The 25,883-nt window shown below is 34.8% G+C and overlaps 1 protein-coding gene across 2 annotated transcripts in view; it reads right to left on the bottom strand.

The window, feature by feature from the left end:
- The window catches only part of LOC131152726 (photosystem II stability/assembly factor HCF136, chloroplastic), a 77,992-nt gene that overhangs the window by 14,654 nt on the left and 37,455 nt on the right, over window positions 1–25,883 (bottom strand). The window contains exons 5-6 of one of the 2 annotated variants that reach the window (XM_058104560.1): window positions 23,762–23,884; window positions 21,384–21,458 (exon numbers count right to left, since the gene is read on the bottom strand). In XM_058104560.1, coding sequence (XP_057960543.1) covers window positions 21,384–21,458; window positions 23,762–23,884 — 198 coding nt within the window. The remainder of the gene's footprint in view (window positions 1–21,383; window positions 21,459–23,761; window positions 23,885–25,883) is intronic. The other variant, XM_058104559.1, reaches the window with a different exon arrangement.

Below are 25,883 nucleotides of genomic sequence, written 5' to 3'. Positions count from 1 at the left end.
ATTCTATGATCACACAACACACCTGACGCACTCCTCCATTTTTTCCTACCTATTTTAATTTTATGTACTACATCTTCTTCAATTTCCCCTTCAATTTGCATAATAGATCCAAGATATCTAAATCTATCAGTGCTATTAATCTCTTGATTATCAAGTTTAATCATCTCTCTATTGCTACTTATCCCGAATCCTTTAGACTCTAATGTGGCTCTCCAAAGTTTTAGCTTAGATTCCACTCCACTTCTACTATCATCAATCAACACAATATCATCTACAAACAACATAAAACCAAGGGATCTCATTTTAGATATTTTTAGTTAGTTCATCAATTACTAGAGTTAAAAGATAAAAACTCAAAGTAGAACCTTGACATATACCTGTTGTGATTGGAAAATCTCTAGATTCACCTTTTACAATCCTAATGCTAGTCACAACTCTATCATACATATCCTTAATGGTCTCTATATATCTACTAGAAACTCCCTTCTTCTCTAAGATTCACCAAAAAACTTCCCCAAATACTCTATCATAAGCTTTATTTAGGTCAATAAAAACCATATGCAAGTCCCTCTTCTTTTCCCTAAACTTTTCCATTTAACTTCTTAAAAGATAAATAGCTTCTGTAGTTGATCTTCCATGTATAAATCCAAATTGATTTTCTGAAATCTTCGTTTCTAATCTTATTCTATGTTCAATTACCCTTTCCCATAATTTCATCATATCACTCATAGTCTTAATTCCACAATACTAATTATAGTTTTAAATATCGCCTTTTTTTTTTGTACACAAGTACTAATGTACTTTTCCTCCATTCTTTTGGAATTTTCTTGGTTTTTATAATAGTGTTGAAAAGATTAGTTAATCAAACAATTCCTTTATCTCCTAAACATTTTCAAACTTCAATTGGTATTATATCTGGTCTTATAGATTTCCCACTTTTCATCTTTTTTAATGTCATCTCAACTTCAAGGACTCTAATTTTGTGAATAATTCTTCTATTTTTAGTCTTCTCTTCATTTGTCACTTCCAAGTTCAATCTTTTATTTTGGTTTTTATTAAACAACTTATCAAAGTATCTTCGTTACCTCTCTTTTATGTCTTCTTCTCTAACCAAGACATTATCATTCTCATCCTTTATACATTTTACATCACCTAAGTCTTTGCATTTTCTTTCTTCAACTCTACCAAGTTTATAGATGTTTTTTTCTCCTTTTGTATCTAGTTTAGTATATAAAGTATCATAAGCTCTATATTTAGCTACACTGTGGGTCTCACAAGGTTTAGAATCTTGTTTTGATGATAACAAATCAAAGGAACTTAACATATTTGGTTAAGTGAAGATTCAGGACTCAAGTGTCTTAGATCAAAATCAAGTGATTTAGATCAACAATTAAGTGCTTGACAAGTCTTTTGAAAGCTCGAACTTAAAGATAGAAGACATGGTGAAGCTAAAGACTATTGAAGCTTGAAGTCAAGATAAACATGAAGAATGAAAGCAATGCATGAAGACTTAGTGATTAAAAAAGTCATAGTCATTAAGAAATCTTATGTAAGTATTTCGCAAATTTCAATATAAATGTTTGAAGCTCTTAGGAATCATTATTGACTTAGAGACCTGTTTTTGAAAACCCCGGAAAATATTTTAAAGTCACATTTAAGTTTTCCAAGATTAAAGATTAAAGTGACAAAAATCAAAGCTTTTGGAAAATTGCAAGATCAAGCGAATGACCTGACACCATCAGGCAACTAACATATTTATGCTTAATAAAGTGAACACATTGAACGAGATCAGGCAACTGATGAAACACTATCAAGTGACTGACATTTGTATGCTGTTAAAATCTAAACAGACAGAATATAGATAGGCAACTGACCTTATAGGCTCAGGCGACTGACCCTATTGTGTGTTTGAAAATTTGCTGAATTATAAAGAATCACACGATTGACCCTGTTAATCTCAGTCAATTGACCTTCGTATTTTTTAATTTAAAATAGCGAGAGAAAGTTTCCATATTTGATTACTTGACTCCCAAACTTTGAGAAAACTTGGGAAACACTACAAGTAACTTGGGAAATATGAAAATTTACTTTTTCTATCTATAAATACATGTTACCTAAGGATTAAACATACCAACAAGCAACAATCAATCAAATTTTCATACATTCAAAGCTATCTTGCTGAATACTTTTGCTAAAAGTTCTTGCTGAATTCTTGCTGATTAAAAGCTCACTGTTCTTGCTCTTTCACTGAGAATTTCAAATCTAAAATAGAAGCCCGCTGATATCTTCTTGAGTTTCATTCATTATATTGTTATTTTGCTGAAGTATTTTGATCTTTAACTTGTACAAATCTACTCTAACTGAGAGTGTCTATTGTACGCACAAAGTTTGCTTCTTTGTATTGTTCTTTTTGACGATTCAGGGTTGTTGGATCGTTGCCTAGCAAGAAGAGGTATTCTTGTTAGAGAGGGAACCCCACCTGAGAAGGAGAGAGGTTGTAACTTTATCTAAGTAAAAAAGTTGGAATCCTCACAGCGGTTACTTAGGGCAAGGACGTAGGCTGCAGGCCGAACCTTGTAAAAAATCTGGTTCTTAGCTCTTCTCCTTAGAGTTTTGGGGATTTTTGGAATCTTGTTTTGATCAATATTTAAAATCAGCATACTATAAACTATTGGTTGGTTTGATATTTTAAATAAAAGACTGATTTTTGAAAATAAACAACTGAAAGACAATTTGAACTAAAAGTTTTACAAAATCAAATCTCTAAAAATTGTATTTCATTGATTGAAGTAAAAGAATAAATTCTGAGTTTAAGTTTAAAAGCTTAAGTTTGTTTCTAAACTATCTTAACTTGATTCTTGAAGTTTACCAACTGGATTTCAATATTAAAAATTGAATTTGAGTTGAATATAAATTTATTATCAATAGAATAAGAATTGTAAAGGCTGATAAATTGCTAAAAGCAAATATTGCTTAAATTAAAAAGGAATTTGCAACACAAAGCAAGCAAAGAAATTTTAAAATCCCAATTCACCCCCCACCCCCTCTTGGGAGTATACCTAGATTCTCATTCACTAATAGTCTTTTTTTGCATTTCTTCTTGTTTCTTTATATTTTTCAAGATTTTCTATATTTTCACAATTTTACCATATTTTATACTAATTTCTTTTTGTCTTAACTGCTTTTTAGACTTCTTGATCCCACCATCAACTTCTTTTACTACTCGAGTATCTTCCATTGGGCTCACCTAAAACCTCTTTTGCTATCCTTACAATAGAATTTGTCATTCTATTCCGAATAGTATTTACATTAACCTTATCCCTTACTGTCCAATCACACTCTTTGTTCATTTTATCTTTAAATTTTACTACATTATTTTCCCTCAAGTTCCACCATCTAGTTCTCTTGCGTTGATTTATGCTACTCCTTCTTATCCATTTTTTTATATGTATATATAATACTAAGACTATCTTTTGTAGCCAAACTTTCATCTAGAATAACTTTACAAACCATACAAGATAGACGATCCCAGTTCTTAGTTAAGAAAAATTCTATTTGACTTTTATAATACCCACTCTTAAAGGTATTAAGTGCTCTTCCCTTTTTATAAAGCGAGTATTCAATATAACCAAATCTAAGACATGAAAAAAATCTAAGATTGTATCACCAGTCTCATTTTTATCTCCATATCTTTGGCTTCCATGTATCCTCTTATATCCTATATTATCCTTTCTAATGTGACCATTCAAATCAACTCCTATGCATGTCTTTCCAAACATAGGTATCCCTTGTAAAATGGAATCCATATCTTTCCAAACTTATCTTAAAGATTTTTTGCTAATCTTATTTGGGGAGCATACGTACTAATGACATTCACCATCTCCAAGTCTAAAGCTATCCTGATTTTAATGATCCTATCCCCTATTCTTTTAACATCTACTACGCTATCTTTTAGGTCTTTGTCTACAATAATACCCATCCCGCTTTTATGTTTCTCCATACCAGTGTCCCAAAGTTTAAATCCTGATTTTTCAATTTTTATAACTTTCGCTCCTACCCATTTCATCTCTTGAAGGCAGATTAAGTTAATTTTCCTCCTAAACATTATTTCCACTATTTCCGTACTTTTTCTCATAAGAGTTCCAATATTCTAAATTGCTAATCTAATTTTAGTTTCTTGTGCTAACTTATTTATCCTCTCCCTTTTATATTGACCCGCTCTATTCCCTTTACCTTAGTAAATTTGGTAAGAATTCATGATAATAAGATCTAACAAAGTTCTACGCTAGCTGTCAACTACCTAACACAACCCTGCTCCTTTATCTAGGCCTGGGATCAGCTATGTGTACAAAGAATTTGTATCACACACGCGAAGTACATGTTTGGGTTTTTTTGCTTTTTTTTGGATATCAGATTTTAGGTTATTATTCATAATACTAGTATTTAAGTTTATTAGGTTTTTACATTTTAAGAATTTTTTTTTTTTCATTATCCAAGTATTGTAAGCTTGTAAAAGGTCCAACGTATTGGGTATATCTAGAGTTGAACCTGAGTTGAAGTTTTGGTGGACTTTTGCTAGCGTCAAGTATTATTAAAGCAGGCAATTCAAGACGTCTATCAATGTCGAATTGCCACATATGTCAGCATTTGAGAGACTTCCCATGAGCTTCAACTAAAACTCTCACAATGTCTACCCTTTCAACTCAACTGCTGCATCACCAACTTGTGCCACCACCATATCATTTATCAACCACTGCCAGCCCTCCCCCCTCAGACCATATTTTAGCCACATCCGTAAGAAGCAATTTTAAAGAGGGAGGAAAGGGCCCAGAACCCCCAATGCAATTTTCCTTTTGTGGTTTGCCATTTTCATCAAGCCATTGTGCAACAATCACCAGAACTGAAATCAGGGTCCTCCAATCAGCCTAAGCATCAAGCCCCATAGTCATCCAACCACCCATGCTCTCCTGTATGCATTGCTCAGAAAATCATCCAGTTGGGGCAACTTCCAAAGCATTATCTCTTTGAAGTCTTCCAGTTGTAATGTCATCAACATTAACTTCTCTGTCCCCTACTTGCCACAACCAAAAGCACCATTTCCAGCTGCTGCAGCTTCTAGAGCACCATCTTTTCAAAGTCTTTGAGTTGTAGCACCATCAACATTAAGTTCTCCATCCCCTATGTCCCTATCTACCACAACCCAAAGCACCTTCTCAAGAAACGTACTGTACCTGTGATATTTTGTTTCTGACCATGAGCAATTGGTCCCTGCCGGCAAGATTTTTCTTCATATAGAAATAATTAGCATCTGCAAGTGAGAAGTTGAATTTGATACACAATAAATGGAGGTAGATTGTGGAATTTCACTAATAGATGTGAAATACAAAGACATGCTACCAGGAATCCAGATTTTCCAGCAAGAGACAAGGAGAAACAACAGTGACAAAGGGTCACTTTGATCCTGTTACTCAAAAGTGCCTCAGACGTACGAGTAGAGAGAGAAGAAAAGATCCATAAATTGACCTCCCAGCTAGTTTCTCTCAATTCTCAGGTAGTTGCTTTACAAAATCAACTTGACTCTATACTTGATTAAAAAAAAAATTAAAGCTCCAAGTCCAAGAATTCTTGAATATTATTCATCTAGATAGAAAACGAAAGGGAATTGTAGATGGTGATGTTCCTTCTAGTACCTGTGTATCTATAATACACTCACTACTATGTATGCCTCTTGCAAGTTCATCCACATATGTCAGATTCTTCAACAATAGACAAACCACAGGCCTATCATTTTACCTAGTAGTGAAATTCAATTATAGGAGTAGCGGTGCCTACAGTGAAATTTTGAACCCTTTAGGTAATATAGGCTCTAATACCATATTGAAGAATCACTCAATCTAAAAGCTTAAACACCCAAGAATAGGTTTTATTACCAAACAGGTAATAAAAGTTCTTCAATAGGTTTCATAGAGGCTCCAAGTGATTGAAGAATCACTTAAGCTTTAAATGTTTAGGTACTTATTTTCGTCTTATTTTCCTTTCGTCCAACCATATCAAATTGCTGTATCAGCCCTGACTTGGTCTTCTCCTGAGTCCTGAGAACTATATTATGATCTTATAAGCTGCAACTTGCAAGACCTAACAATGGATTAATCTGTCCATATTTAAGATAAATGAAGAAACAAAAATAGAGATTTATAAAGAAGAGGACCCTGAAATATAAAAAAAAAGCATTACTTGTTAATTTTTTTTGCCATAAGAAATACTACATATATACAACAACAACAACAACAATAACCAGCCTTAAGTTCCACTATGTGGGGTCAGCTATATGAATACATTTCCACCAAATTACACAATCAAGGGATTTTTCCTCAACTAAGGAGCTGTTAAATCCTTCCTCACTACCCGATTTTAAGTTAATTAAGGTCTACCCCTGCCTTTTCTAGTTCCATTAACAATAACCAGCTTGATCCCCCTAAATAGCGCCCTACTTGGCTTGCGTTTCAAATGCCCAAACCATCTAAGCCGCCCCTCTCTAAATGTTATACCTCTCAACCACCTTAGAATTCGCATTTCAACAACTTCTAACTTTTTGAATATTTTTTTTGATAGAAAAATAAATTCATTAGATAAAGATAGAATTTACAAGCAGGAGAGAGGATCTCCTTAACAAAGTCTGATAATCCTCAGGAAAACCAAAAAAAAAAAAAAATTCAAAAATAAAAAATGAAAAAAGAAACTCAAGACGCCCTAAGAAGAGACTTCCAATCGTGCTGAACTTCTGAAACACACATTCCCTTGAAATTTCCATAGCCCATACACCATAAAGAAGCCATAAAAAGAAACTTTTCCCACACCAACCAAAACGGTAACTTCTTCCCTGCAAATATATGCGCATTACGTTCCTTCGACAAGCCCCAACGCATTGCAAATATAGCACAATTCCATAATTAAAATCCTTCCTTCTTCCTCCTAAACCCCACAAAAGAAATTGCCAAGAACTCCTCCACTGTTCTAGGACAAACGCAGCTTTCTTCAAAGTAATTGAATAACTTGTTCCAAACCTTCCATGCAAAATCGCAGTGCAGGAAAAGGTGTGAAACACTGAACAATTAAAGCAAAGCATACAAATATTAGGAAGAAGAGCCTATAAAGATCTCCTCATCTGCAACAAGTCATCAGAATTTATCCTATTAAGCACAACCAACCAAAGAAATGCTTTGATTTTAGGGGGAATTTTGACCTTCCATACAACCTTGTAAAGAGGAAAAGATTTACTAAAATAAACTCCAAAAGAATCCAACAACCAATATCGGCTATCATTTTTGGAAGATACCCTACAGTTATTCAACATAATCAATAAAGAAGATAACTCAATAGTTGCCCTATCAGTCAAGGCTCCTCTGAAAAGGAAACCCCAAGAGGGTAAAAGACCGCCTGAGTCTACTCTAAACAAAGAAATGGTATCATTTTTCCCCGACCTTAATCAAAAAAGGCAAGGAAAAGAGGTGGACAAAACAACATTCCCCATCCATAGGTCTTTCCAAAAACAGATGTTATAATCCTTACCCAAAACAAATTCAGTATGGGGAATAAAGAGAGGGTAAATCTGAGATATAGCTTTCCACAGACTTTCCAAAGAACATCTAAAACCCAAATTAGTATCCCATCCATTCCCATCAAGTCCAAATTTACTTTTGATACCTCTATGCCACAATGAAGAAAGCTCTAGTGGGAACCACCAAAGCCACTTAGCTAGAAGAGTCATGTTCCTAGACACCAAATTTCCAAGACCCAAAGCCACCCTCCATCTTAGTCCTACAAACCACCTCCCAACTCACCAAATGATCCCTAGAACCAGCCACTCCCGACCAAAGAAAATATCTCATAATTCTCTCAATCCTACTAGCAACTCCCTTTGGAATTTTAAAAATAGAAAGAAAACCCAATGGAATACTAGAAAGACAAGCCTGAATTAGAGTAATACTCCCTCCCAAAGAGAAAAGGGCAACCTTCCACCCATCTAAACGCTTGGACACTCTCTCCACCACAGCATCCCAAAAACTAGATGATCTAGGATCACCTCCCAAAGGAACCCCTAGATAGGACAAGTGCCAACCCAGCTTAATGCACCCAACTTCCATGGCTAAATCCCTAACACACTCTGCAGGCACGTTAATAGCAGCAATACAAGTTAATCTTAAGCCCCGAAGCACTTTCAATGATTTTAAGGAGCCTCAAAATATTAATGAAATAAGGCTTAAGATCCTTCAAACAAAAGAGAATATCATCCGCAAATTGAAGGTGTGACACCATGATCTCCTCCCACCCACTTTAAGGCCTTTCACTAAACCTCTATCCACCGCCCTTTCAACCATCCTCACATCAACCACTAGCACAAACAAGAATGGAGAAAGAGGATCTCCTTGTCTAATCCCCCTCGTGGCCTTGAACTAGGATTTGGGACCATTCACTATCACCGCAAAATTCAAATTAGACATACAACCTTTCATCCATCTACGCCATCTCTCTCCAAACCCCTTCCTCACAAAAGTCTTATCCATAAAGTTCCAACTCACTCCATCATAAGCTTTTTCGAAGTCCAACTTAAAAAGAAGCCCCTTCTACTTCCTCCTCCTTATATCCTCAATGGTTTCATTTGCAATCAGGATGCATCCACAACCTATCTATAACCCCCCCCCCCCCCACACCCACACACACACAAACACAAAAGCACCCTGGGCCTTAGAAAGTCGTATCAAGCACCACACTAAACCTCTTAGCTAGCACTTTGGTGATTATTTTATACACTCAAAACTAGACTAATCAATCTATATTCAGAGATTTTGATAGACCTACTTTTCATAGGCACTAAAGTTATAAACGTAGAATTAACAATCTTTCTTAAAACCCATTACAATACAATTCATTGAAAACCTTTATCAAATCATTCTTCACCACCCCCAAACAATCTTGATAAAAAGTTAAATTAAAACCGTCCGGCCCAGGAGCTTTATCCCTCTTCATCCCATTAACTGTAGCCCTAATATTGGAAAGTTTCAAATCTGTTTAGTCAACTTTCCTATTTTTCTAAGAGAATCTCAGCTGTAAATGTGTGAATATCCTAGAATATTTAATTTCCTTAGAAGTTAGCATCTTTGGTTCTTTCCTTCTTGGTTCTTTCCTTATATTCTTCGGCTGTACATCTATTTATACAGACCTGTACCTATGATACAATTAATGAGAATTATTTCCTCAAGATGCTATCTCATTCAAGATGGTATCAGACCTAGGTCCAGCTCTTGGCTTTGTGTAAACCCTAGTTTCCCTTGGCGGCTCCAATTTGACCCTAATCTCTATAGGGTTTTCTTCCTTGTTCAACTCTACCCTAATCTCTTCTGTTGCTGTAGCCATGGCTGAAACTTCAAACAAAGCTAAACCCGAAACCAAACCTGAAACCAGACCTACCCATTCTGAACCTTACTCTGTCCAAATTACCAATTTACGATTGAATGAGGCCAACTTCTTGCGGTGGTCACAATATGTCAGGATGTATATTCCTGGAAGAGGGAAGATACTTGATTGGTGACGCTAAGGAGCCCGAGAAGACAGACCCATCTTATGTTATATGGGATGCTGAAAATTCCATGGTGATGGCATGGCTCGTGAATGCTATGGATGAAGAGATTACTGCTAATTACATGTGCTATCCTCTACTGCAAAGGAACTCTGGAACAATGTGAGTCAAATGCACTCTAACCTTAGGAATTACTCTCAGATTTATAAATTGCAGCAGAAGATCAGCAATACTTATCAAGAAGACAACAGTGTAACAAGGTATTTCAATGTTCTTAAGGGCCTATGGCAAGATCTAGATTTATTCAATGATTATGAATGGAAAAATCCTGCTGATTGCAATCACAATAAGAAGATGGTGGAGAATGCAAGAATTTTAAATTCTTGGCTGGACTTAATGATGAATTTGATGAAGTAAGGGGAAGAATCCTAGGAAGACGGCCTCTACCCCCACTCAAGGAAGTATTTTCTGAAGTACGATGAGAAGATTGTCGAAGGAGTGTGATGATGAAGAAAAAGCAGGATGAGACTGGAAAATTCTGCTCTACTTGTTGCCAATAATCCTACTCCTCATGCTGCTGGTAACACAGATTTGACTACTACCAATATTTCTGCACAACGGCCTTACTCTAATCAAAGGAGGTTGGAAGATAAGCCTCGAGTATGGTGTGACCATGGTCTTAAATTTCCACAAAATTGTCGAAATTTCCACTTTCCATCCCCCTCGAAATCGAAATGGCAGTCGATTTTTGTCTTGCATAATTTCCGTCGAAATCTCAACGAATCATCCAAAATTTATCAAAACCTCGAAATTTTAGGGAAATTTGTCAAAATTTTAACTACACAATGAAATTTCGTCGAAATTCAAACGAGAGATTCAAGAGTGAAGTGAAATTTCTCTTTTAATTTATTTTATTGAAACAAAAGGTTACCACAAGTGCTTTTGAAATTATATGAAAAAATAAATTTATAGTAATATATTTTATTTAACCATTCATGTCTAAATTATCAATATTTGTATAATAAATAATATTTAAATGAATTATGAATTTCATTTGCATTAACTGAATATGTTTAACGTACATTATCTTACAAACATGTTTGATACAAATACTATTTTAAAACTTTTCCACCCTATACAAAATATAGATGTATTTAATTTGTAATATATTAACCATTTCTAAAGTTTCACAAAGAATTCCATGTTTTACTACTAGTTTCCGTTATTTTTTCAAATCGAAATCGAAATTTCCGTCAAAATTTCTGTACTTTTGGAGCTTCGAAATTTGAGTCAAAATCGAAATTTAAGACCTTGGGTGTGACTATTGCAATAAGTCACGCCACACTCGAGAAAATTGCTAGAAACTCCACGGAAAGCCAGCAAACGAGAAGAGCAACAAATCTGGACCCTCTGACAGCAATCATGCAGTCCCTAAAGCCAATGAAGCTAATTTCCTAAGTGCTGAGCAAGTGGATCATCTTCTTGAACTATTGAAATCTACTTCTGCCTCTAGTCTTCCTATTGGTTCATTGGCCCAAACAGGTGATAACTCTAGTGCCTACCCTTGTTGCTTAAATCTTGCACCATGGATTATTGATTCTGGTGCATTTGATCACATGACTAGTACCTCTCAATCGTTTCGATCTTATGCTCCTTGTTCTCATAATAAAAATATTAGAATTGCAGATGGAAGTTTTTCATCCATTGCTGGAACAGATTCTGTCCAAATTTTTGAAAAAAATAGAACTCAAATCTGTCTTTCACGTCCCTAAACTTGCTTGTAACCTTCTGTCTGTTAGTAAACTCTCACGGAATTCTAATTGTTGTGTCATTTTCTTTGATTCCCATTGTGAATTTCAGGACCAACTCTCAGGGAGGATGATTGGCAGTGCTAGGATGATTGATGGACTCTACTACTTCGATGAGACTTTATTCAACAATAAACAAGCTCAAGGTTTGGGTAGTAGTACTAGTTATGTTTCTGTATATGAACAAATAATGCTTTGGCATCTTAGACTAGGACATCCTAGTTTTCTCTATTTAAGACATTTGTTTCCTAGCTTATTTAAAAAACTAGATTGCAATTCTCTTCATTGTGATGTTTGCCACATATCCAAAAGTCACTGAAGCACCTATCAATCAAAAGCTTATCATTCTTCCAAACCTTTTTATTTAATTCATAGTGATGTTTGAGGTCCCTCAAAAATCACTACTACTTATGGTAAGAAATGGTTTGTTACCTTTATTGATGATCATACACGTTTGTGTTGGGTGTACTTATTGTGTGACAAATCTGAGGTTGAAAATTTTTTTCAGGATTTTTATAATATGGTTGAAACCCAATTCCAAGCGAAAATCAGTATCCTTAGAACTGATAATGGTACTGAATATTTTAACAAATGTTTAGGACGTTTCTTTCAACAAAGGGTATTCAACTTCAATCTACTTGTCGTGACACGCCACAACAAAATGGCATTGTTTTCAATGCAAGTTCCTAAATATCTATGGGGTGATGCTATTTTAACTGCATGTTATCTCAGATAAGATCAGACCTACAACAAAAAGTGTTTGGATGCACTGTTTTTGTTCATATGCCTACCAATCTTCGATCCAAGCTTGATCCTAGGGCAGAAAAAAGTGTTTTCCTTGGATATGCTCCTAATAAAAAAGCGTACAAATGTTTTAACCCTCAGACCAAAAAAATTCATATCAGTATGGATGTTGTTTTTATTGAAAACCAGCCCTTTTTTGGCCATAACTATCTTCAAGGGGAGAAAAAGGAGACTGAAGATGAGTTCTGGCAAACCTATAAGCCTCTTCCAAATGTTTTCCTTGACGTTGACATCCACTCTTTAAAGGGTCAAGAAACCGATACTTTAACTAGCGAAAATAATGGAAATCCTAGTCTACCTATACAAGACATACCTGATTCACAAACAAGGGGAGAAGTACTATTAAATATTCCCTCATCTGAGCTTCGTGTTTATACCAGAAGAAGAAATCATCAGAATAATAGAGCTCCTTCTTCAAGTCTATAGCAAGGCCAAACATCATCACCTACACAAGTTGGTCCTCCTTCACATACTCCAGGTACTTTTTCTTCTCCAGATCCTTATTTTGATAATTCTTCTTATCTTGACCTGCCCATTGCCCTTAGGAAAGGAGTTAGAACCTGTACCACACATCCTATTTCTAACCATCTATCCTATCATAGACTCTCCGATTCTCATAAGGCCTTTACTTCAAATGTTTCTCATCTTTTTATTCCAAGGAATAATCAGGAAGCACTAGATCACCCGGAATGGAGATTGGTTGTTCAAGAAGAGATGGATGCACTAATTGCTAACGGCACTTGGGAAATTGGTGACCTACCGGAGGGGAAGAAGACCGTTGGCTGTAAATGGTTATTTACAGTAAAATTCAAGGCTGATGGGAGTATAGAAAGGTACAGAGAAGAACTTGTGGCAAAGGTGTTCACTCAAACATATGGAATTGACTACCAAGAAACATTTGCTCCTGTAGCCAAGATGAACTCAATCCGTGTGTCGCTCTCTTTAGCAGCTCACTCTAACTGGCCCTTATATCAACTAGATGTGAAGAATGCCTTCTTAAATGGAGACTTAGAGGAGGAAGTCTTTATGGATCTACCGCCAGGATTTGAAGGGAAAGGTGACCAAGGCAAGGTGTGCACATTGAGGAAATCATTCAAACAATCTCCTAAAGCTTGGTTTGAAAGCTTTGGGAAGGTAGTAAAGAGTCATGGCTAAGCCAAGGTCAAGCCGATCATACTATGTTCTATAAACACACGAGTGAAGGTAAAATGGCTATCCTTATTATCTATGTAGACGATATAATTCTGACAGGTGATGATAGCAATGAGTTAAAGAGGTTAAAGAAGATCCTTGCTCAGGAATTTAAGATCAAAGACTTAGGCAACTTGAAGTATTTCCTTGGTATGGAATTTGCAAGGTCAAAGAAAGGAATTTTTGTTTCCCAACGCAAGAATGTGCTTGATTTACTTGGAGAAATAGATCTGCTAGGGTGCAATGCAGCAGAAACACCTATAGAGCCGAACATAAAACTCCAACCATCTAAAGCTGAAGAAGTGATCAACAGAGAGCAATACCAAAGATTGGTAGGGAAACTCCTTTATCTCTCTCATACACGTCCTAACATAACCTTTGCAACAAGCATGGTAAGTCAATTTATGCACTCATCAAGACCCGAGCATTTTGATGCTGCGTACAGGATTCTAAGGTACCTAAAAGGGACTCTAGGTAAAGGTTTATTATTTGGAGGACATGGGAATTTACAGGTTGAAGTATACAACTGATGCAGATTGGGCTGGAAGTATCACTGATAGAAGATCAACTTCTGACTATTGCACCTTTGTTGGAGGAAACCTAGTAACATGGCGCAGCAAGAAACAAAATGTGGTGGCAAGGAGTAGTACAGAGGCAGAATTTAGGGTTGTTGCTCATGAAATTTGTGAAGCACTATGAATCAAAAGGTTGCTGGAAGAATTAAAGATTACTAATTGACTACATATGAAACTGTATTGTGACAATAGAGCTGCAATAGCTATTGCTAACAATCCAGTTCTTCATGATAGAACTAAACATGTGGAGGTAGACAAGCATTTTATCAAGGAGAAAATAGATGAGGGAGGAATCTGTCTGCCATATATCTCGACAACTGAGCAAGTAGCAGACATATTGACAAAGGGACTGTCGAAGAAACAGTTTGAAAACTTCATTAGCAAGCTGGCCATGGAAGATATCTTCAAGCCAGCTTGAGGGGGAGTGTTGGAAAGTTTCAAATCTGTTTAGTCAACTTTCCATTTTTTTCTAAGAGAATCTCAGTTGTAAATGTGTGAATATCCTAGAATATTTAGTTTCCTTAGAAGTTAGCATCTTTGGTTCTTTCCTTCTTGGTTCTGTCCTTCTATTCTTCTGCTATACATCTATTTATACAGACCTGTACCTATGTTACGATTAATGAGAATTATTTCCACAAGAAGCTATCTCATTCTAGACCTAACTTCCTCTTCTTCAAAAGGTCTCTCTAACCAAGCTATCTTAGCAACAGGCAAAGGATCCCACTCTAATCCTTCCACCATCAATCTACTCTCATCCTTCTCAATATACAAATTATAATAAAAATCAGTGATCTCATAGGCAATTACATTAGGATATGACATAATAATCCCCCTTTTCCACCTCCAACTCCCTAGTAAAAATCTTATTTTTTTCCGTTGGCTATCCTAAGAAAAAATTTAAAATTACATTCACCATCTCTAACCCATTTAAACGTTGTCTTCTGCCTCCAACTTTTCATATCCTTTAAAATTAGCTCTTCCAATTTGTTCTTCAGAGAACCTTTTTAAGCTCTTCCTCCCAAGAAAGGATCACTCTTTCCTTTCTATCTAACTCTTCCAAATCTCCTAGCATAATAGACTTTTTAATCCTAATATCTCCAAACACCTCTCTATTCCACACTTTCAAATTTTCTTCAATTTCTGCATAAATCTAAACCCCTCCCAACCCCTTTCCACACCCACAATCCACGAGTCCCTAACCAAGGTCTACAAGGAACCATGCTTTAACCACATATTCTTGAACCTAAAGAGGGTGGGACCCCAAGGCACTTTCCTAGATTCCAACAGAATAGGAAAATGATCAGAGTGGGTCTAGGTAACACTAACTTGAGAAAGATTAGGAAACTCATCCTCCCAGTCAATGGAAAACAAGAACCTATTGATTCTACTAGTAAGCTCCCTAGCCCCACCCACTGACCATGTAAAATTGGCATTGCCCAAAGGAAAATCTCTCAACCAACACTCCCTGATAACCAAATCAAACTTTTTCATAGAGATACTAACCCTACCACCACCACCACCACCCCCCCCCCCCCCCCCTTTTTTTCCCTAAGGGAACCTGATTGCGTTAAAATTACCGCCCCACTAACCACCTCTGCAAGCATAAGCCATAAACAAAATATAGCTCATCCCAAAAATTTCCCCTAAGAGCACGCCTAGAAGGACACACAAAGGAAATCCACCACTGACCCCGAACCGAATAGAACTGATTACACCCCTAATCTTAATGAGTCTCTTCCTCTGCCTAATCTTCCAAATTCTAGTTTGTTATCCTTAACCAACCAACCATATGTGTCTCCATGTAGTTTGAGTCCTTCTCATCATCTCAATCGTCCTATTTTGTAAGTGTATTCACGACGGTGTCTCCAAGGAAGAGAGTCCCTTCTAGCTTCTACTACCGCACCTTTGGTTTCCTCATCTGATGGTCATATTTCCCACATATACACAACACCCCATCTCCAACTATGCTTTCTATGACTTCTTATCACCCTCCTCTTATTGTTTTGTTACTACTTTATCATCTGCTACCCTTCCTAAATTGGTTTTGGAAGCCTTAGCCCACTCTAGGTAAAGGAATGCCATGGTTAAAGAGATGAATGCTTTACAAGACAATGATACTTGGGACTTGGGTATCTCTTCCTCCTAACAAGTTTGTGGTTGGTTGTTGCTGGATATACATTATGAAAGTCAACCCTAATGGTTATGTGGCTCGTCTTGTTGTAAGGAGTATACTCAAGTGTATGGTATGAAATACTCGAACACCTTTTCCCTGATTTCCAAACTTATATCATTATGTCTAATCATCTCCTAGGCTACCACTTGTCACTGGCCTATGCATCACTTAGATGTGAAGAAGGTCTTCTTGTATGGTGATCTTGAGAAAGAAGTAAATATGGAGCAACAACCTAGGCTTGTTGCTCAAGGGAGAGTCAAGCTTAGTGTGTTGGCTCAAGAAGACATTGTATGGTTTAAAAAAAATTTCATGGTTTAAAATAGTCTCTCAGGGCGTGTTTTGGTTGATTCAATGTTGTAGTACTTGAGTTTGGCCTTCAACGGTGTGTATTGGATCACTATGTCATATTGTCATACTTCATCAAATAGGATCCTTCTTATTATGTATGTGCATGATATTGTAGCTACAAGTGATGATGATCAAGGTATTCAAAGCCTTAAACATTTTATACAGACTAAGTTTCAAACCAAATATTTGGGATTATTGAAACACTTATTGGGTATAGAAGCATCCAAATCTCATATGGGAATTATTTTGTCACAAAGAAAGTATGTTCTTGATCTGTTGGATGAGACTAGGCTATTGGGATCTAAACCACTTGATAAACCCATGGATCCTAACCGCAAGCTAGTGTCGAATATGGGTGATTTGATGCCTAATTCTGGACAATACTGGAGGGTTGTTGGAAAGTGAAATTATCTCATAGCCACTCCACTAGACATATCTTTTGCAGCAAGTGTTGTGAGTCAATTTCTAATTTCTCTAAGGACAAGTTATTGGGACGTAGTAATTAGCATCTTGAAATATCTCAAAGGTGTACTTAGGAGAGGTCTTTTATATCAAGATTAAGGTCACACTTATATTTAGGGATATATAGACGCAAATTGGGTCGGGTCACCTTCTGACTGAAGATCCACAACCAGGTACTACATTTTGGCTAGTGGTAATATGGTTTCTTGGAAGAGTAAGAAACAAATTATAGTGGCCAGGTCAAGTGTTGAGTCAAAGTATAGAGCTGTGGCTCACACTACGCGTGAACTTGTTTGGTTGAAGAACATGTTGGAAGAATTTATTTTTCTATTCTCAATCAATGGAGTTGATGTGTGATGATCAAGTTGCTCTTCATATTGCCTCCAACCCAGTCTTCCATGAGCAAACGAAACACATTGAAGTTGATTGCCATTTTTTTCAGAAGAAACTTGTGCAGATTTCATTACTACCAGTTATATGAAGTTTGATATGCAACTTGCTGATCTGTTTACCAAAGCTTAGGGGGGTGCTCATGTTAAATTTTTTAATAACAAACTTGAAGCATATGATATTTATGCTCTAGCTTGAGGGGGAGTGTTAATGGTTATTTTAGTCTTTTAGTATAATTTATTAAGTGTGCTAGTGTTATGTTAATTAGTGAGAGTTAGTATGGGTATTATGGTCATTAAGAATGTATTTGATTTGTATTATAAATAGAGGGAGAGACCTATCTTTGAGTTAGGTCATTCATTTAATCAAAAATCTCAACAGCTTTCGCTGAACAGTTGAGATCAAAGGTGGCTAGGGTTTTTCGTCACAAGGAGAACAAGATGAAGATTGAGTGTGTTGGGCTTGGCTTACTGTCGAACACTATAGATTTAGCCTAGCTGTTTGAAAAAAATAAAACTCTTTGTGGCTAAGGAGGCCCAAGAGCAATCTTATGAATTAATATTGGGCTTTAGTGAGAGATTCTCTACAAGCTATGAGCAAACGAGCCAATTATTTGGGCAAGCCCAAAAGTCTTTATAGGTTCCAAACCATAAGGAAGCCCTTCCACCCAAGACTTGTCAGGTTACAAGAGTTCAACATTCTTCAAATAAAAAGCAAGATGAACGACACTAATCTTCAAATGAGGTACAATGTGCTCCGATTGGCCCTAAGTTATGCTCGTCCTTCAATAACATCCTTGACGGCCATAAGGAGGGATGCTCCAATAATAGTAAAGAGCAGGCGATGGAAGTAGGAAGGCATGTTGCTTCTCCATGGAAAGACAAGCATGATATTAAGGGGAGTTCTAAGCATGGAAGGGGGGGGTTCTATTTCTAAGAATCTTAATTCTTGTAAGTTTATAAACCAAGACTTCATTTATGGGTTAGTTGGAAATCTAGTTGGTAAGGGAATCAACTAGGATAACTCAAGGAATGGAAAGGCTTACGTTCGCCATAAGGAAGTGCAGATAGGTTTTGAAGGGAGGAAATTTAATAAAGATAAGTGAGATTCCTCTAGTGAGAAAATACATAAAATTATTAAGAGAGTTTCCAATGGTGTTCTAAGTATAGTAGAGGAGCCAATCAGCGAGAAGGCCAAATTGAGTAAGGATAGTGAGAGATGGGGAGATGTTTCGGACGAGGATAGCATTGGGAGTAGTGACTTTGAATGTGAGAAAAGTTTACTTTTGGATCATATTCAAGATTAGTGTGGATTTTCCTCCAATTCTTCTATTGATCGCATCGAGGATATACCATATGTGCTACCTACACCTTGAGAAGGCTTAAAGGGAATTAATATGGTTGAAGATGAGGCCCCTAAAGATGAACAAAAGGTTAAGGATGGAATTTTGCCTACTCTAGTTCAAGAAATTTCTAGGAAGGACATTGAAACTCAAAGTTTGTAAGATGACTTGGGCCTTACGTTGTCTGATCAAGGAGGAAATGAAGTTAGGCTTGATGGTGGAAAATCAAAGTTGAAGAAGGGTCAAAGGGAATTAGCTAATTTGAAGTGTTTGGTGAACTATGGTAGGAAAGGATTAAAGAGGGGATTTCTAGGCTGAGCAAATCTTTTTTTGTTTGCTTTTATTTTTTTTCTTTTTGAGTTTTTACTTTTGTTTTTTATTCCCTTTTAAGGATTTAGTATCCCCGCTAAGTTTGTACATACTCTTTCTTAACCTTGACCATATAATAATACAACGGCAACAAACCAAGCCTTAACTTGGCTACATGAATTCTTTCCCGTCAATTTACACAATCATAGGCAATTTCCTCCAACAATTTAAAGGCTATAAAATCCTTACTCGTCATTTCATTCCAAGTTAATTTATGTCTACCCCTATGCCTTCTAACTAGCTCACTCCTCCTCATTGGTGCACTAGCTGACTTTCGTTGTAGATGTCCAACCATCTGAGCTACCTGTCCCTTATCTTATCATCTACAAGTGCTAGACCTAACTTACCACAAATATAATCATTCCTTAATTCTTTCAATGTTATACCACCCAATCCACCTTAGCATTCTTATTTCAGCAATTTTTACTTTTTGGATATGTTGTTTCTCAGTTGCCTAACATTTTAATCCATATTGCATAACCAATCTTATAGTCATCCTATAAATCTTTCCTTTCAATTTTAAAGGCATACCACGATCACACAACACGCTCCAAGAACTTCTCCATTTTACCCACCCTGTTTACACTCCATGTATAACCTCTTCATCGATTTCTCCTTCAACTTACATAAAAGATCCAAGGTGCTGAAATTAGTAGTGCTATTAATTTCTTGACTATCAAGTTTGATGTTTTCTCCAATATTCCTTCCACCGTGACTGAAATTACATTTCATATATTCCGCCTCATTTCTACTTATCCTGAACGTCAAGATTCTAAAGATTCTCCCCATAATTCTAGATTCTAAAGATTCTCCACATAATTCTAACTTAAATTCTATTCCATCCCTAGTTTCATTAATCAAGACAATATCATTCGCAAACAACATTAGCATGGAAATTCATTTTGTATACTCCTAGTAAGTTTATCGATCATTAGTGCAAAAAGAGGAGAATTCAAAGCTGATCCTTGATGTACACCAATTTTGATTGGAAATAGACTTGCCACTTGTGGTCCTAATGCTAGTCATTACTCCATTGCGCATATCCTTATGGCATTAATACCAACTGCATACTCCCTTTTTTCTAAAACCCCCCATAGAACTTCCCTAGTACCCTGTAATAGGCTTTCTCTATTTCAATTAAAACCATATGCAAGTTCCTCTTACTACCCTAAACTTTTCCATTCATCTTCTTAAAAGATACTATAGTCAAACCACCCAAGCATAAACCAACTTGATTTTTTGAGACCCTCGTTTCTAACTTAAATGTTAATTAAAAATAACAATTAACATAATTATTATATAATTTTTTAATTTAAAATATTATATTTTTATTTCAAATATATTAGAAAATAATGATATATTATTTTATTATATATTATAACATATTAATTATTAACGAAATATAATTCAATTTTGGAATGGATGAAAAGAACCATCTACAATTTTAAATTAAAATTAATTAAATTAATTTTTTTATTTCAATTATTAACTATTTTAAACATAAATTAAAGTGATAATAATATGCTATAAGTATACATTAATAACAAGATTATTGTTAATTAAAAAATAATATTATATTATTTTAACTAATAGAAAATATTTAAATTTTAATTAGAAAAATTAATATAATTATCAACTAAAATTTTAATTATAAAGTATTAATATTTTTATAAAAAATATATTTAAAAAATAATCATATATTATTTTACTATGTATGATGACATATTAGTTATTAATGAAATATTATTCAATTCAAGAACAAAGAAGAATCATCTATTAATTTAAATTAACATTAAAATAAATAAATTTTTAAAATTTAATTAATAATATTATTTTTATCATAAATTAATATGATCGTCATATGTAATAAATATATATTAATAACAAAATTATTGTTAATTAAAAATAACAATCTACATTATTTTATTTAATAGAAAATATTTAAATGTTAAACAAAAATAATTAAAAAATTATTAAGAAATTGTTAATTATAAAATATTAGTGTTTTTAATTTTAAATATAAACAAACACCACCAGTAACTTTTAGCATTTTCCAGTTCAACACTTATTATCAGCACTTCAGAACCAGTAACTTTTAGCATTTTCCAGTTCAACACTTATTATCAGCACTTTTTCTGAAAAACACTTCTGCATAAGTGGTTCCAAAGAATCCCTTACCATACAATAGGAACAAAAGCATGTTCTACGAGGATGCATGTTGAATTATTTTTTGTTTTTGCAATTGTTAAACCATCACTAGAACTAAAAGCTTAAGCTATTAGGTGGTTGGACAACAGAGTATGTCAAGCTATTCAACAACCAACACCAAATGACACAATCTTACCTTTGAGCGGTACCCAACATCAAGAATGCCAAAACCTCGACTTTGTACAGGAACTTCTTCAAACTCTTCTGAAATCTGAAATTTTGAAAAGCAGTTGTACTTGGAAAATTAAACAATATAAGGGAAGGTGAAAAGAGCACCTAATCATAGTTCAATCCAATAATATGCTAAAAACAAAACTATCATAGCTTAATTCAACAACAAAACTAATTATTGAGCCTTGACCAAATGCACAGCTGAGAACTAGATAAACTTACCTGTTGCTCTTGGATCTCTAATTAACTTGTCATAATATTGAACATAGATAGTATCAAAACTACTCATGCATGGCTACAAAGAACATATCACAATAGACTAACATTTCAAAGGAAGTTTTCATGCCAATGTCAATTTCAATTTTGATCTTAAAAATGATGGAAATTAGCAAAGCAGGGAATTTTTTTTTTTTTAATGGAACATTAGAAACCATTAATAAACATAAACAATTCCAGATTTAGCACTAGAATATTGTAAAAAAAATATATCAGTGACAAGTATTTGATGTATAAGGTGCAAGAACTATAATAAAATATTCATATTTAACATATCCAATTAATATAAATGAAATTCATAAATCAATTTAAAAAGCTAGGTTCAGTTTTGGTATCATTTTTGTTTCTTTTTTTTTTTTTTTTTCTATACACAGATTATGACAACATGTTTGTTTACGTTGCAAGGTTTTTGTTTATATTGTCGGTTTTCAACTACTTCTGCAAAAACTGAATCAGATTTTGTGGTTTTAAGTTGTTTTGGCAATTTTCCCAAATACTTTAATATCTAGATTTAACTTTTGTGAATTAAACCATTCATTTTACGTATAATTTTTTATTAAATTTAAAGTCAAATGACAGTGTGAATTTAAAATATAATTGAAATAAAAATATCACTAGTTTTCTAAAATTGTGAAAAAAAAAATCATTTAAAAAAATATTTTTACAATTTTTCAAGTGTCATGTACAATGCGATTGTTCTTGTAGCACTAAACAATGAGTTTAGAAATATAATAATTAAGTAAATTATAATACTTTTAAATTTATATTTTTATTATTTTAAGTATATTTTTAAATTGTTATATGGTTCAAACAAAAAAATGAGCACATGCTCAATCAAGTTTTAAATTTGTTAGTTTTAGAAATATTCACCAAATAGGTTTTAAGTTTCTAGTTTTTGCTTCTAGTTTGTAGCCTTCACTTATTGTTTTTGTTTTCATAATTTTTGACAATGATACCATATGGCCCCTAAAACATTATGCAAAAATACAACTAATTTAGACATAAAATATCAAATAAATAATAATAACTAGTATTGAAGTTTAATTTTGCATAAAATTTCAGTAGTTTAGAAGTCATCATTCATATCTTCCTCATAATAATTCTTATTTTTAAGTTTTTTTTAAAAAAGAAAAGCTTCATTAAAAGAGAGATTTCAATTTGGGTTTTGAATCTCAAACTTCAATTTCAATGAAATTCTGCTCGGTCAAATTCTCAAAATTTCGAAATTTTTTGCTAAAATTTCAAGATTTCAATAAATTTTGGATGATGTGTGGAAATTTTTATGGAAATATTGTAAGACAAAAATTGATGCCATTTCGATTTCGTATGCAGTGGAAGAGAACATTTCGAAAAAAAAAAAATCTTGATAATTTCGTGAAGATTTAAGACCACATACATAAATATTCAAACATGGAGGATGTGAACAAAGGAGGTTTAGCCGTTAGGGACCTCCTCATTTTCTAGAACTCATTGAGCAAGCATTAAAAAGCGGAAACATCTTTTGCCATCTAGATGGATTCTATGACCATACAGCTTCTATGCTCCGTCAATCAGTCCTTAATATCTATAAATTTCCTATATGTGCTTTTTATTTTGAATTTCAAATAAAAAATTTCCAAGTTAAAAATAGTGGCATACTACAATAATATAATCAGTTCATGCGTTTTTATTATCAAACCTTGTGCTTATGGGTTATCCCATATATTTTACATATGATCGCATAAATACATATATATTATAGCTTCTAAAAAAACATAAATAAATAAATAAATAAACAAAAACAAAGGAAACACCAAGTTTTTAAGCATTTTTCTCGTTTTTAAAAAGATAAAATGATTTTTTTTTTCTTTTGCATTATTTTGTTTGGCTGAAAATCAACTGCTTTTCCGAAACCAGCAACTATTTTTTACTACTAAAATCTAAACATGCCCCCACAATGCATCTAAAAATATCCATGAAGAACCTGTAAGGTCTAGAAAAAAGGAACGAAATCGTGTGTAAGTGCATGCAAATTTAGAAGATCCCTTTATTACATTTTATGACCAGAATATACAACACTTCTCTTACCCCTAAGCCTTTGCTGAGATAGAGTCCCCCACCACGTACAAGAAGCCAAAGACCACCATCAGTTCTCCATCCCATGTTTTGTATTCTCCTTGCAACTGCCCTGTTATGTGGCTGCCAGTATGGCTGAAAATTAGAAATAATTATGAGTACTGGAAGAAATAATAAAGTATACTACTAGAATACAAAATCTGACAGCAAATAACCTACAATAAAAGCCAGAGATGGAAAAAAAAATAGAAGGAAAAAGAAGATAGATAAATGGAATAATGGTAGCTAGACAATAAGTTAAAAAGTTCATGAAGCAGCATCATATGGAGAACTGTAATTAGCTAATTACTAAAGAGAATGCAAATGAATGGTCATACACACAAAACCATTTTGTCAAGGCTTGATACATTGTAGGCCAACAACATAACCACTTGAGATTTTAAGTGAAATGATTACATATTCTATCATAGCCATAACCAGGAGGCCCAAGGTTATATTCTTGTTTCCTGTGTTTATTGTGTGATTGTTAAAAATTATCTCATTTCTCTTAATGGTTTTGTTCATCATTTGGTTGCCCCTCATGTGCAATCAGGCTAATGTGTGGAGGATTGTTACGGCTTGATATGCATTGTTGGATCACAACCTAGCAACTTAAACCTTTAGGTGAAGTGATGACAAACACATTTATCATTGTCTAGGCTGACTCCAGTAAGTGTTCCTTTTAAAGTTTGGTATACATTGTTGGCCAACAATCTAACACAGCTTAAGTTTTTAGGTGAAGTGATAATTTAACTAGGTATTTGAGCTGGTTACCAGGACACCTTGGGTTCTAGTTTTGTTGCCCGTGTTTATGTGTCGTGTTTTAAAAAAATTATTATATTCCCTATCATGGGTGTTATTTATTGTGTATTTATTTCTGCATGTGCTGTCAGGCTGCACATGTGTGGGAGTGCTGAAGCTTGATATACATTGTTGGCTCACAGCCTAATAGCTTAAGCTTTTAGATAAAGTGGTAATCTAACAAACTAACACTTCCTCTTCGGCTGTCTCATCAGCCATTGGCATCAAGTCAAGACCAAGAGATGATGCACCTTTGTAGTTTTGCTGCAGCAATGAAGTTATTATTCACATCAGACCCATCTCGATCATCTTTCAAGTGAGTCCATCTCTCTCTATCTCTATCATTGGACAATCTCTCTATCTTCTATGTGATTGAATAAGGAAGCAATTCAGATTGAAAATCATGGGAGCTGTCAGCATATACTAGGGTTGCGCAATCCCTTTATCTCCCTTATCGGTTCTCTTCCTGAATGTTCCTTTGATTCACTTCCTCCCCATAAATTTGGGTGTGCATCCTACGTCCATCAAATAACTCTAGGAGTGAATAAGTTGGATCCTTGTGCCATCAAATATATTTTCTAGGCTACTTTTGTATTCAAAAGGGATGTCGTTGTTATAATCCTACTTTGCACCTATCATTATCTTTGCAAATGTTACCTTCTTTGAGTACACACCATATTGTTCCAATTCCTAGAGTCCTGCTGATTTTCGTTAGTCCTTTCCTCTACCTAGTTTTTCAAATTCTGGTATATTCCCCCCCCCCCCCCCCCACCCCACCCACGTTGTCATATTAGTTTAATCCTTCTTCATCACTTGGATCGTCCTTATTTGTGGCTACATAGGCAACAAAGACTCAAAGGAGAAGAGCCCTCTCCAGAACCTAATGCCATGTTCAGAAAGGTAAGCACACATGTACACAACATCTAATCTCTAATTTATTCTGATATGATTTCTTGTCATCCTTCTACTAATACTACTGTACTCAACTTTATTGATTGTTTCCCTTCTCAAGTCTATGCTGAAGCCCTATCCCACTATGGTTGGAGGCCTGCCATGGTTGAAGAGATATGTCTTACAATGATGTCTGCCTTACAATAGTTGGGAAATGGTGCCTCTTCTGGGCTAATAAGTCTCTGGTTGGATGTTGCTGGGTATACACAGTGGAAGTCAACCTTTTTTGTCAAAGGATATACTAAAGCGCATGGGCTGGACTATTATGACACATTTTCCCACCCGAGTTGCTAGTCTGCCTTTTTATCTCCTAATCACCATTTGTCATTGGCTTTTGCTTCAG

This window comes from Malania oleifera, chromosome 4, assembly GCF_029873635.1.
Source record: "Malania oleifera isolate guangnan ecotype guangnan chromosome 4, ASM2987363v1, whole genome shotgun sequence".
Classification (NCBI taxonomy): domain Eukaryota; kingdom Viridiplantae; phylum Streptophyta; class Magnoliopsida; order Santalales; family Ximeniaceae; genus Malania; species Malania oleifera.
This window is presented reverse-complemented; position numbering and strand designations above follow the sequence as displayed.